The 14656-nt window shown below is 42.2% G+C and overlaps 1 protein-coding gene across 2 annotated transcripts in view; it reads left to right on the top strand.

The window, feature by feature from the left end:
• ZZZ3 (zinc finger ZZ-type containing 3) overlaps positions 1–14656 on the top strand; it is a 430359-nt gene that overhangs the window by 87798 nt on the left and 327905 nt on the right. For both annotated transcript variants that reach the window (XM_086954138.1, XM_086954139.1), the window contains exon 2: positions 4583–6139. In XM_086954138.1, the coding sequence (XP_086810264.1) occupies positions 4635–6139 (1505 nt within the window). In that variant the 5' untranslated portion in view covers positions 4583–4634. The remainder of the gene's footprint in view (positions 1–4582; positions 6140–14656) is intronic.

The raw sequence follows: 14656 nt of genomic DNA, 5'->3' as shown, positions 1-14656 counted from the left end.
TGGGAACTGCAGGGAAAGACGCTACTATGCCACCAACATTTAAAGGCAGAGGGACTCCATCCACAATTGTGTATTACGCAAAGCCTGGTGAAGATTTTGAAACATGGCTTGGTTCCTGAATCTACTTTACGTGACTGTAACCCTCTCAAGGCAGTGTTCCTATGATACAAATTTATAAATCTCAATGTGTTCCTACTGCCACTTATAATTCTGAAATTTGGGGGATTTTGAACTTTGAAATTCTACAAAATGAAGAAAACCGGTTTTGTAGGCGACTCTTTGGAGTACCAATCCTCTCCTATTAGCTCATTATTTGCCATAATGAGCTAAACCTACTGTATATAAACTAATTTATTAGAATGAGGCCCTTATTATTTTTGATATCGATATGGACTTATAAGAATAAATGATTTTATTAGAATGAGGCCCTTATTATTTTTGACATCGATATGGACTAATGAGAAGGCAGCACTCACAAGAGATGCAATAAATGACTGCATCTCCTGTGATAACTGCCTCTCAATTCCATGGTTGGTATGTATAAAATTGGGATCGGGGGAAAATTGGTATGCAGAAGGTATTTATAGAGCAAGGTCTATGCTCCACTATTAATAAAAAAAAAAAGAAGTAGCTACTTTCTTATGAATTGGCACAGGAACATCGCCTATTTGTTCTTGTGTGTCTCAATGCCACCTCCTGTTTATGTAAGAGCATCCTTGGGGGAGATGGGCGTGCTCCTTGCTTAGATTTCGTGCAGAGACTGTAAAATATTTATTATGCTTCCCACTTGGGTACCAACCAAACCTTGCAACCATTCCCTGTACATGTGACAACAAGTCTGGTCAAACTATGTTAAATTTTTTATTGTTTTGCAAATTTATGTCTGACCATGAAACGTGCCTACATGTAGGCTCTTTTTTTAAAGTATGCAGTTAGGGCACGTCGCGCTTTAGTTCTTTGTTGAACCATGTCTACTTTGTGATTTCATTATTTGGAAAATGAAACTATTGATCCTGCAGAAGTAATGACATGCTGTGGAGGCACATGGCACTTCATCTTTGTTGAACCATGTCTACTTTGTGATTTAATTATTTGGAAAATGAAACTATTGATCCTGCAGACGTAATGACATGCTGTGAAGGCACACGGCACTTCATCTTATTTTAATTGATGTTGATTGAAATGTAAACTTTTTGACAACCTCTAGTGTGTTTTAACGGAATGAAGCAATGATTGTGATATGTATGTTACTTTTATGGTTGATAAACCTTCCAACTAAAGTGAATTGAATTGGAAAAGGTTTGTGGTGGTTACTTGCATATCCTACTATGTCATAAGGGCTGAATGATGGCCCTACAACATGCAGTGTTCCTCCATGCATATCCACGTTGTGGAAAGTTACAGAAGCTACTGTTCACGATTGTTTTGCAGCCTTTCACAAGGTACCTTAGGGGATAGCTGTTCTTCATAGAGAATCTCGTTTATCCCTACCTGGACAGGCACTCATCTGACTGAAACCAAACTTTTTTCATTTCTGACAAAGTAGACTAATCTTTTATAATTTATTGTGGGTGGGTGTGGATTTTAGGGGTGTGTGAAAGGAGTCTTATTCTGTAACACCCCCTCTCCCCCCCCCCCTCCCAACCAGTCATTTGTTTTAAGTTGGTCCAGCGGGTTACCAGCAACAGGTAACCTAACACCACATACTCACCTGGGCCCATAAAGTCAATCTTAACATACTGGCAATAACCGCTGGGGTCATATTTTGAAATTCTCTAGATTAGTTATCTCTAATCCCGAACTAATCTTTCACTGATCAAAAAGTTCTTTCCTCTGGTCAATGGACCATTGGTTGAACTAGTTGATAATGAAATGACATAAGATTTCAATATACTTACACATTGGAAATGATCAGTCCGGATAAATATAAAGTTTTATCTCAAATTAATTCATGTGAACCACTTACACAGTACAAAACAAACTCTGTTTCCCATAGGAAGGAAAATTCAAATAATCTATCAACTGCTTTCATTTATACTTGGCAATGACACTGCATGAAAGGGAGAGGATAGAGAGAAAGGCACATAAGCGCATACACAAATATTTTTATAATTACCTAGAATGGTGTGAAAACCAACTCCTAGGCCTAGGAATAGGTAAGGGTTCCCCGGGAAAGATCTGGTGAACAAAGGCTTCAGGACAGGAATTAGGACAGGACAGCCGACCTCTCTATCACTGACTCTTGACACTCTTCCTCCTCTATTCTTCTGCGATCTTCTTCTAAAGTTTATTTGCTTAAGATAATTGGTTCAGCAATTTGATTCTTCAGCATCACTTGTCACTCCGACAACATCCCGGTCTCATGCTTCAGCATCTCCGTCTGCAACTTCTGTGCTTTTGGACAGCATTCCAGTCTCTAACTAAAAAGATTTACCTCACTTATACCTTACTCTTATCAGTTAGCTCTTTGTTAATAAACCCATCCTCTTAATTCTTTATTCAAACTTTATTTCCCACCGCATTCACAATGTAATTGTCACAAATTATAAAAAATCTGCAGGTTCCCATGCATTTCAGTGGACTGTCGCTCCGGTTCTCAGGAAAGTATCCATCCGCAACCTTGGACGATGTTCAAGTTGACATTGCGTTACCCAGCTTGGTTGGACTACGCATGTGCGGTACAACAAGAGGGAATAGACTGTGGCTCAATATTCTATGCCTAAAATAAGCCCTATTGAAAGAGTCAAAAAGACTAATGTTAACATCAAAAATAAATGGTTTCACTGTATACCACCTAACTCTACTCTACTCCCATTTACTTATTACTCTCCCCGCATTAGCATTAGTAGAGTAGCCGGGATTCGTTTTTCAGCAAGCAGGTGGCAAGCATGTGAGTTTCAAGCAGCCATTTTGTTAGGTACTGCATAAATGCAGAAAGATACATCATACTACATGGATGCAGTAGACGCATTTCCGTTTAGCGGCCATTTTAGAATCACACTCTAGTTACTTATTAATAAAACACATAGGCACGCTTCGTTTTTACTCATAAACGTTGTGTAGTGCATATTATTTCCACAGTACAAGTTTAGTACAGGGTTAGAGGTTACATGAGAATGCTTCCAAGCTAGTCTTTTTCACGAGTCCTTGCTCCATCAAAGTAAAGATTTGTTTTCCCAACAGCTGTTACCAGGCAGTGACTGATGTCTACAGGAGAATAACTTGTTCATTGCATAATCAAATTTTTAAATCTAAAATGCTAATGAAGTTCTCTAAGTTTTGTCATTGCAGTGCACGTTTAAAACCTGAACTGCTCACCAAAATGTGTGCACTGAATGCCATGGATCCTCAGAAACAGCCCAGAGTGACCTGTTTACTGATGTGGGTGTTTTGTGATAAGTAGTCATCGAGACACAAATCTAGCTCAACAAAATCTTATTGATTAGGGGCAATTTGATTCTGCATTTTGAATCATTTAAAAGCATTATGGTTTTTAAAATACCAGATAACAAGCTCTTAGAAAACGGAACCATCGATTCTGCTAGTGCTGCTCTAAAATATCAAGCTGGAGTGCATTTTGTCTTAAAGGAGAGTACACGTTTGTCTGAATATAATTGGTTGGGAATTAGAAACAGAGTACAAAGGTCTCACTGGACCATTTTGTCCATCTCGTTGCTTTGTGATATGAAACATTGCTACAGTGTTGTGCTCATTACCTTACTAGGGCATACTTCGTATACTGTAGCGCTGACCTCTCAACCCTCCTCATGTTATGCGTATCTACTCATTTAAACCTATATGTTGTTGTGAGCATATTGGGAACAATGTTGAGACAACAGATATCCTTGTGACTTACACTTGTTCTCATTGAATTGAAGGAATGTATTGCGTCTTATATATTGTAATGAATTTTGAAAAAAAGGCACACTGGTGCAATATAACAATCCTCTAATTCATAAATTGATTGTGGAACCAACTGTCGACAATATGTAGGCATATTTAACATCTGTTGTCTTCTTTAAATTCCCTACTGGCAGTTCAATGTTTGATAAGATTTCTTATCAAATATGGCTTAGGTCACTTCACTTTGAGAAATTAAATAAGATAAATCATGCACGTGTAACTTTAATTAAAAAAATCAGCAGGGTCACTTAGACGTTCTTGAAACTTTACTTGGTAGTATAAATGAAAACAAAAATGGCAGTAACATTAGGTTTGACAAATACCGCAACTGCGGTTTAAACGTATTAGCTATGTTTGTAGCCACAATAGAGCCATTTTAAGTGAGCCCCAGCGTGCTGGAGTCTGATTTATTTGTGTGCAGGCACACGGATGTTGATTGGGGATGAATAGGATCTAAATCTGGGGGAAACTATTTTACTTGATTTGTTGTAGTAATTGTTAGTCAGATTTTTCCCTCTGTATATTGTGATAGACTTGCTGTTATTTTAATTCACGTATAACGCTCTTGAACACGTGTTACTGAAAGTATTTGTGGGTATCTGCCTCAAAGTAGGGTGTCCTTTTTTTTTTTTTTTTTTTTTTTTTTTAACCTTCTAAATTGTTTTCTTATTGTTTTCAGGGTTTCCTGATGAGTGAATCATGCAGAACCCACACTAGCAATTTGCCATAGTATGGCTGCTTCTCGATCTAGTCGTGTCACAAGATCAACAGTTGGGTTGAATGGATTGGATGAAAACTTTTGTGGCCGAACCTTAAGGAATCGTAGTATTGTTCATCAAGACGAAATACCTGCTCATCCTCCAGTGCAGTCCAAATCACCAAAGAAAAGACCAGAACCTGTGCAGCCACCAAAGGGAGGAAACGATGCGAGAAGTGCAGATCTAAAGCAGCAAAGTCCTTGTGATTCTTGTGCAAGCCCTCGAAAAAGAAAACGGTCTACTTCAGAAAAGGACAGCACTTATAGAGACACTGTGGATAACTGTGAGATAGAGCACGATGAGTCTGAATCGCCTGTTTTGAAGCGAGGCAAGCGTTGTTTACGTTCAGACCTCTTGAACAGCTCGGAGGAAGAATCGACGATCAATGCCATTCTCGAGCTATCTGAAAGAAAGAGCTCTGTGTCTGAAAATGATGCAGACTCTCCTGGGACTAAGCGAGCTCGTCGATGTCTTGTATTGGATGACTGTGATGAAAGGGAAATCCAAAAGGTAAATGCGTGTGAGGAAGGGAGCAATGACTCTGCTTTAGTGGAAAGCAAAGAGATTGCACACTATGAAACAGTAAATGGAATAGTTGACGATGAGGTGTCTGCTTCGAGTAGTGATAATTGCCAGTCTGAACTCACTATTCTGGACACTAACACTGGCCCCTGCTTATCTAATGAACAAACCGTAGCAGAAAATGGAAATGTGTGTGATAATTGTTCGCCATTGCGCAACAATGACCAAGAGGGCCCAGATTCAGACCATAATGTGCCTTGCACAAATTCACAAGAGCAGGTAGAATTAGAGGACCATAAACTAGCAAATGACTACCCACCCTGTGAACATGTCACTCAGGCAAACGAGCCAGCCACCGTGCTCACCTCAGACACTCAGCCATCGGTAAGGGATTCTGAAGAGGAGGTGGATGTTGTGGGTGATAACAGTGCCTCGAAGGAACATTTTACTGCGAAAAACAGTTTAAATAAGGATCACTGTTGGGCTCCAATCTCAGGGGAAACCGAAACTACACCTCCAGGTCAGGATCCTGTTTCAGCCAAAAGAACTTGTTTTGTGGAGCATGAAGAACATGGGTACACCCTGAGAGCTTCACCAGGCAGGGCCATTCCACAGAGAGGGAGCCCAAAAAGTAGTACCTCACCTTGTAGGGAAAATGGGGAGGTTAAGAAAAGCAAAGCTGCAGACACAGAAACGAATGTAGTGGAACATATTTGTGTCACTGATTCTTCGGTGAACTCGGCGGCTGTCACTGAGACAGACAAAACAGATAACTGTGATCCTGCAGAGAGTGCAGGTGATGGACTGGTTAAGCCTCCCGTGGAGGCATTGCTGGTGACTGGATGTGCCCCCCTTGCTTTAGAGAGTGGAAGTCTACAATCTGCGGAAGAGGAGGAGGAAGACCCTGATGTGTATTACTTTGAGTCCGACCACGTGGCTTTGAAACACAACAAAGAGTATGTGTAACCATGGTAACCATGACTTATGATTTTGCTCGACCTAATTTAAAATATAAATGTTAATCTTCATCTACCTGATACTGAATTTTTCTAATGCTTTTTTTTTTTTTTTTTAGTAAATCCAGCATTGTATCCTCTTTCCCACTGAAAAGTTGCAGAGTGCTTTGGTATTTTCGGGGCTGGGGTGGTTAGTGTAGAAGTTAGGTCTTTAGGTTATGATTAATAAAATTAAAAAAACAAAACCTGTGGCCTCGTTCTAAAATGACCCATTCCTCGAAGTGTGCAAGTGTTGATGCGTCCATGAAGAACAGAATAATCTAGTACCAGTCCTTTATGGGTGTAGCCTCTTGGATGTAATTAGTTAAGATTAAATTCTTACAATTTTGTAATGTGATCACGCTTTTCGAGTTGCGTAGTTTTAAGTTCTTTTTCTTCATTATAGTAAGTTTGATTTGGAGTGTCTCCAATTGTGTCTTGCCTAAAATTGTCCAGTTACAGTTTTTTAAGTGGGTATTGCTTTACCCATTTCTAAATGTTTCATAAGTCTCTAGCATGTCTTCAATATGTTTTTTCTTGGGTGTGGTTTCGAGACCAGCAGTTGATCTCTTAAAAGGGTGAGTAGGTGATGGGCATGAACTATGCCAGAACAGGGTGGTGGGATTTGTGTAGGTTGCCCACCACCATACCCACACTTCAGATTAGATTGAGGATAGATGATTAATAACCATTTAGATACATAGTCACTTTTCTAACCTGGTGTTGGTGTGCCCAAAAGATTAAATGTTTGAACTGTAGGAGGTCCTTTCTTTCCACGCAAGTTAGAGGGTTTCATGACACAGCGGAAAGTGCCGCTCGCTCATTTGTGACTTGTTTACCCACTAATGCACTGTAATAGGCATTTATAACCAGGCTCAGACAGCAGCCTATGTTCATCGTAAAGGCTTCCGCACTAGGTATGCTGGAGATGTGTAATAGCTAAAGGACCAGTTTGCTCTAACCATAATGTACATTTATGTGTGTAACTAACACATCAATTACTGGAGTGGTTTTGTGTGTGCTTATTTTTCTACCTATTCTTCCTCCTTTATGCCACTTATCCCCCCAAATCAGTCATAACCTCAGAAGCACTATATTCTGTGGTTTAATAAAAAATTAGTAAACCTGTGGAGGTTTCAGTTGCACTTTAAATGTATTTCAAACGAGCAAAGCATATGTATTGTCTTTCTGAACAAGATAATGTTTGGTTCTTCACAAAATAAATCTGACCTCCTTGAGATCAGGATATAGGGTCCGAGGAAGCAGCCAAACTATGAGGTTAATAGCACCCCTCTTAACACCTTTTGCTCCCTTCCTCCATTTGTCTCACCTTTTTTTCAGTACCTTCTCACACTTTACTTTGACCCATGGATTTGATTACTTATGAAAACCAGCATTGCCGAAGCCACCAGGTCTAGCTTTCATTTTCCGCTTTGTCCAAAACATGAAAACTGCTACAGTTGATACAAATCCCAAACTGATTCCTTTTATATAGTGCGTCTGAGACAAATCATTACAGTGTAATGATTCAGAGCACTTATGAGATGTACAATATACCCTCTTGCATTTGCAATACTACCCACCCAAAGGAAGCCGAATGATACATCAAACAACCATTAGAAGGCAGTGAGCGAGAAATGCTCCTCTGGGAATTTTGAAAACAAAAGAGACTATCTTTTTAGTTGTGGTGTGAGTCGAGACCTTTTGATTTTATTAAAATTATATGTATAATATACTTACTGTGAAAAAATGCCCCTTTTTAGCCTTCATCCCCATTTTTTTGCTGAACTTTATTGATGGTTTTTAAACTGGAATCTGCCGCCAGGTGCCCAGTGTATGCGCCCTGACCCCTTGAACATGTAAAATGTCAAGTCAAGTCAAGATTTATATAGCGCGCTACATACCCATAGGGTCTCAAGGCGCTTGAGGAAGGGGGGGGGGGGGAATTACTTGTCGAATATCCAAGTTTTAAGTTGCTTTCTGAATGCTAGGTGGTTCTGAGTAAGGCGAAGGTGAGTGGGAAGAGAGTTCCAAGTTTTAGCTGCCAGGTAGGAGAAGGATCTACCTCCCATGGTGGTTTTGTTGATGCGAGGTACAGTGGCAAGGGCTTGTTTGGAGGATCGTAGCTGACGGGAAGGGGTGTAGAAGGACAGTCGTGTGTTGAGGCATTCGGGTCCAAGTTCGTAAAGTGGTTTGTGTGCGTGGGTTAAGAGGCGGAAAGTGATCCTCTTATTTACGGGGAGCCAGTGGAGGTTTTTCAGGTGACCAGAGATGTGTTCTTTACGCGGGATGTCTAGTATGAGCCTGGCTGAAGCGTTCTGGATGCGTTGGAGTTTTTTCTGGAGTTTTGCGGTGGTACCGGCGTATAGGGTGTTTCCGTAGTCCAGGCGGCTCGTGACCAGTGCGTGAGTGACCGTTTTTCTAGTTTCGGTGGGGATCCAGCGAAATGTTTTTTTGAGCATGCGAAGAATGTTGAAGCAAGATGATGAGACGGCGTTGACTTGTCTGGTCATCGAGAGTGAGGAGTCCAGGATGACGCCCAGGTTCCGTGCGTGGTCCGTCGGGATGGGTGCTTTTCCAAGGGCCTCTGGCCACCAAGAGTCATCCCAGGCGGAGGGGGAGGTGCCTAAGATGAGGACTTCTGTTTTGTCTGAGTTCAGTTTCAGACGGCTGTGCTTCATCCACTCGGCTACTTCTTTCATTCCTTCGTGTAAGTTGTTTTTGGCGGTGTTAGGGTCTATGGTGAGTGAGAGGATCAGTTGAGTGTCGTCAGCGTAGGAGATGATGTTGAGATTGTGTTGGCGAACGATGGCCGCAAGGGGGCTCATGTATACATTGAAGAGGGTGGGGCTGAGTGACGATCCTTGCGGCACGCCGCAGTTGACTTCAGAGGCCTTTGACTTGAATGGTGGGAGCCGGACTCTCTGGGTTCTTCCGGTGAGGAATGAGGTGATCCATTCCAGTGCTTTTCCTTGGATTCCGACGTTTCTGAGGCGCTGTATAAGGGTGCTAAGACAGACTGTGTCGAAGGCAGCGGAGAGGTTGAGGAGGATGAGGGCGACTGTGTCTCCGTTATCCAGAAGAGTTCGAATGTCGTCTGTTGCTGCGATGAGTGCGGTCTCAGTGCTGTGTTTGGCTCGGAATCCGGACTGTGAGGAGTCGAGGGATTTGTTGGTTTCGAGGAAGGTGGCGAGCTGGTTGTTGACGGCTTTCTCGATGACTTTGGCCGGGAAAGGAAGAAGCGAGATGGGGCGGTAGTTTTTGAGTTCGGTGGGGTCAGCTGTGGGTTTTTTCAGAAGGGCGATTTCTGCGTGTTTCCAGCATTCCGGGAAGGTGGCGGAGTTGAGGGAGCAGTTGATGACGTCTCGGAGGTGTGGTGCTATGATGGAGTCTGCTTTGTTGAAAATGTGGTGAGGGCATGGGTCTGTTGGGGATCCTGAGTGGATGGAGTTCATCAGGCGGATGGTGTCCTCAGTGGAGATTGGGTTCCAGTCGTTAAGGATGTTCAAGGGGGGTGAAGGTCCTGCAGAAGGTTGAGTGGGTTGGTCTCCGGGTCGGTTGTCGAAGCTGTTGTGGATGTCTGCGATTTTGTTGTGGAAGAAGGAAGCTAGGGAGTCGCAGAGGGCTTGGGAGGGGGTGATGTCGTTGGAGTTGGCTGATGGGTTGGTAAATTCTTTGACGATGTTGAATAATTCCTTGCTGTTGTGGGCGTTGTTATCTAGTCGGTCTTTGAATGCGGCTTTCTTGGCAGACCGAATTAGTTGGTGGTGTATGCGGGTGGCGTTTTTGAAGGCGTCCCTGGTGCTGGTGTTTGGGTCTTTTTTCCAGGCCTTCTCGAGGGAGCGACAGTTTCTTCGATTTCTTAAGATCATCGTTGCATATGCAACTCTCCTGTAGGGCCACAGTATATGATGTAGAAACTACAACAGCGGCTTAAAGTTCAATATCACCTGTATACTGCTGCACATTTTGTGCCATCCACTAATCTGGAAATATGGCTTCAGACCTACCCACACGTCGGCCTTCTAGCCCATGAGGGTAGGGTACATGGTATTTAAAAGCTTGATGTGCAGCAATCTAATGTTATCATGTCCCTACAGTGACAAACCCCCAAAACTATTTTCACTGTGTAAAGCTCTGACTGTCATATGAGGAAAACTAGACTACGGATTAATATATGAATTCTGCTATCTCTGGTATGGAACAAGCTAGAGAAATGGTTCGGCCACTGTTTTCACTAAAACTTTCTGGGCGGCCTGTTCTTACATGCCAGAGTTTCCGACCATGACAGCAAGTGCCTAAATGAATACTGCTGTGCAGATGCCCTCAGGAAAGAGCATCGTAACTGGTGCCAAATGAAGCATTCAGTCATTGACTGTCTTTAGCCATGTGCAGGATTTTTTGGGAACTTGTGCTTTGAAATATTTAATTTGAAAATGTAGTTTCCTTTTGTTTTTATTTCACCCAGTGTTATTCTGTGGAGTAAGTTTTCTGTTTATCATTTCATTTTCTGATTTGGTTTGCATTCCAAGGGGTGTCTTTATGAGGCATGTAGAAAATGGAAGACTTTCTTCGTAACTGTAAAATATTTTGAAGAGCACTGTTCCTAGAATATAAATCTGATGACGATGGTAAACTGGAAGATGACTTGAGATTTTTTTATTGCAGACTAGACGGAAAATGAGCATATTTTACTTCCAAAGAAAGCATACTACTTATTTATCTGGATAGCACAATATTTTTCCTGGCCTTGCAAAAAATCTAACATATGGGCTCTCTTTTCTGAATGTAACAAAACCCATATTATGTTTTGAAAGGGAACCTTCACAAGCATAGCTTAAGGTACTTCCTATTGTTATATTTCCACATCTTTTGCTTCAGTCGATCAATGCAGAATAAATTACCAACTTGATTCGAACACACCCAACAAATGGTAGTGCTTTCCACTGTGGCAGGGATGCTACTCAAGCACAACTAACTGAGATTGATGTTTTAAATATATGTTATGGTCCTAAAAAAAAAAAATCACAAATGCCACACCTCTTTAGTTGGATGGGAAGTCTGTTATGAAGTGCTCGAATGCTCTGTAGTACCTTGCAGTGCTACGCTGAGTTGCATTTAATTTGTAGATGTTCACGCTAGAACTACATGCTGTTGAAATAAACCAGTATTTTCAACCAGTAGTGACTACTCGTAGCATATGTTCTATTACAACGTGTTTGTTGTGACTTGGTTGTCTTGGAGACTGGCCTACAAAGATTATCAAACCAAAGCTAAGAGATCGTTCGCAGATGTTATGCCTTAACCTTCCTTTCTTCTTTGCTGAAATCCTCTCTACCCCACCCAGAGCTTGCAGTGGTGTTCAATGCATTGCTTCTAGGTTAGGGTGGCCATGTGGGAGAGGTGAAGATCAGAGACCTCTTGTCTTCAGCGGAGTTCCGGCTCCATATCACTCTCCTGGAGCTGAGGACCATCCGCTTGGTGTTGAAAGCTTTGCTTCTGTGAAAGGGAGGCTTCTACAATTTTTCATGAGCAGCGTTCTGCACCCAGGCCTTCATAATCTCCACCTTCATGCTTGATGATAGAGCAGTGACAGCTGAACGCCTTCGACTCTCCTCCAGAGGTGGTTATTGTAATCTTGGTAGCTAGGTGTCCCTTTACAAACTGTATAAACTTTTCATTAGAACAAATTTGTGGTTTGGTGCAGCACATGCCAAATCGAACCATTCTAGGCCAAGCTATCTTTCGTTCTTTTTGTTATGTCTCTTGCCCAGCAAAACTTTGCTTTGGGCATGGTTAATGGTTATCTTTTGACCCTTTCGGCCTTCTTTAAGTTGCCAGATCAGTGCTCCTTGTTTAAGTCGCCGGTTGTAATGCTATTGTTGAAAGGTCTATAACATGCGTTCTGATTCTCCCTTTCTCCTGGTTCTCCCCTTCTCCTTATGTGATGCTCCAATGGGACCTTAATCTGGTCCTCGGTTATTTGATAAGCACCCTGTTCATGCTGCTTCACAGCTGCCCCTTCCAGCTTCTTGCCATCAGTGCTGTTTCTCATTGCTATCACCTCGGCACAGCGTGTAAGTGGGCTCCAGGCTCTCTTTTTTAATCAATAATCCACCATACACCACATTCTTCCAAGACAAAGTGGTTCCGCTTATTCTTGCTTCCTTTATGCCAAAGGTTGTGACATTGTTGCACGGAGGTCAAACCATTACCCTGCATGTGTTCCTTGCTCTGCCTCACCCCTCTGAGGGTAGAATCCATTGCTTGGATCCCAAGAGACCACCGAGTTTCTACATAGATCATGCTGAAGAAGTCCAAGAGGACAATCTGCTTTTTATGGAGTTCACAGGAGCGAAAAAAGGAAAGCGGTGCAGAAGAGAACCATCTCCCACTGGATTGAGTTCTGTATCAAGATCTGTTACGCATTGGCTACAAAAAGCCTACAGAAGGTCTGCATGCTCGTTTTACCAGGACCAGAGCTGCTACAACTGCATTAGCACGCGGAGTCCCTGTCCTGGACATGTGCCAGGAGGCTTTGTCGGAGTCCCTCCATAAATTCACAAAGCACTTTTGTCTTGACAGTCTGGTTCACTGAGTGGGTCATTTTGCCTGCTCAGTTTTTCAGGACTTTCTGGTTTGAGTCCATTCACTGACCTTCTTCCATATAGGGACCGCTTTGGGATCTATTCAAACGGTGCGGAATCTGCATCTAGAAGTCTCTATAGCAGTGGTGTAACAAAGGGGGTTCCTCTAGCTACAAGAGGCCGACCTCAGCACAGTACCCTGGCCTGAGAGCTCAAGAGAGTCTGAAGGGGGGCTCTCCATGTAATTTGCAAAGGCCCCCCCCCCTCAAGTTTTGTTATGCCACTGGACCAAAGATAAGGAACTAGTGCTTCTGTTAAATACACTATCTAGCTGGAGATCCTCACCCACCCTTCTTCCTCCCCATTATGTGATTGGATTCTACCTATTAATAATATTCCAAGACTAGAAATTTGTACACTGCTCAGGACTAATTCGCTCTTGAGGGTCTTCATCTGTGTGTGTGTGTGTGTGTGTCTGGGGGGGGGGGGGGGGGGAGAAGAGGCAGGGGGGGGGGAGAAGACCTCAAAAACAACGGATGTCCATGCACAGTGGTGCCACCTACATGAGCTCATCTTTTCCCGTAGAGGAACGGCATCTGTGCAGATTTGCACTGCACGACCTGATTCCGCACAGAGGTATTGTTGAAAAGTTTCAGTGTCCAGTCCATTGCTTGGGATGTAGCCATAAGGTGGCAAATGAGTGGCTAGATAGTCTGCACTAGAAAGAGCAATACTGAGAGTAAGTAGTTTGTTTTTAGCACATTTCTATGTTTTGGATCACAAAAGCGTTCATCAAAGCTTTTCAGCACATTTGGGAGATCTGATTTGCACGCATGGAGCAGACGAACTTTTTTTTTTCAGGTTGTAAAAACGCACATTGTTGTTGGAGCTTTTATGAGGACTGAAGTTCTCGTTCCTCTGAGGTTGGTTCAGTTTACCACAGGTAAACAAGGCAGTTCTACCTAGTACTGGGTCTGTTGTGCCAAAAAATTGTTACAACACATGCCTCGGTTCCATATTAATAATTCAGACTACAGTGGAGCATGTGATAGATGTCCAGTGTCAAGATGCTAATTAATTCTGTATTTTTTTGGTCCCCCCCTGTGACATCCTCTATTATCCTTGATTACTTTCCTGCTTCTGCTGATCTCAACGAACCAGTTGTCTTACTGAGCGAGTAAACCCTGATGTGGGTTTGTTTAAAAAGGGTTACTATGTCGCATTGTGATACCATTATTGTTTATTTGCTAAATACCGTAATTAGTGGACTTGAAGAACTCCGTGTGGTTAGAAGTCCTACATTTCAAGAATTATCAAATGTAAGAAGTTAGCATGTCTCCTTGTATTATTAACTGTATGATAAATCAATGTTTGTAGTATAGAAACTAAGGAGCCGAATGATGAGTAGTCCATGAAAAACCTGTGAAACTAGTTTTGATTTCTGTAAAGTGAAAGTCTGCTACATCACCCATTGCATAATATGATTCACTTTGTATCAATGCATTGTGGGCATTAACATTGATGAAGGTGTTTGCGGTCACCACAGTGTGGTTATAGTTGGGTCAGAGTTTCAATCATGAGAGCGTTTTTGTTTCACTAATAACTTTGGTGGTGTTTAACAAATCTCTGCAAACCTTAAAAAAAAAGTTTGACGACACATCAAATGGGGGATAAGAAGCAGGGAATAGAGAGCCAAAACATTGGTGTCCAATACATAAAAACTGCTGAAAGGAGTTGCACACTGAATAAAAAAATAACTTTTCGCCAAATTTGATGCATTTTGTGATTTGCTATAAATCTGTCCACACGTTTTCGAGAGATTGGCGAATAAAGGACTCTGGGCATGAAGGGGTTAATTTTTTTAAAAATCAGTTTGTACGGTGGTCCAGTA

The sequence above is a fragment of the Lissotriton vulgaris genome, chromosome 1_1 (assembly GCF_964263255.1).
Source record: "Lissotriton vulgaris chromosome 1_1, aLisVul1.2, whole genome shotgun sequence".
NCBI lineage: Eukaryota > Metazoa > Chordata > Amphibia > Caudata > Salamandridae > Lissotriton > Lissotriton vulgaris.
This window is presented reverse-complemented; position numbering and strand designations above follow the sequence as displayed.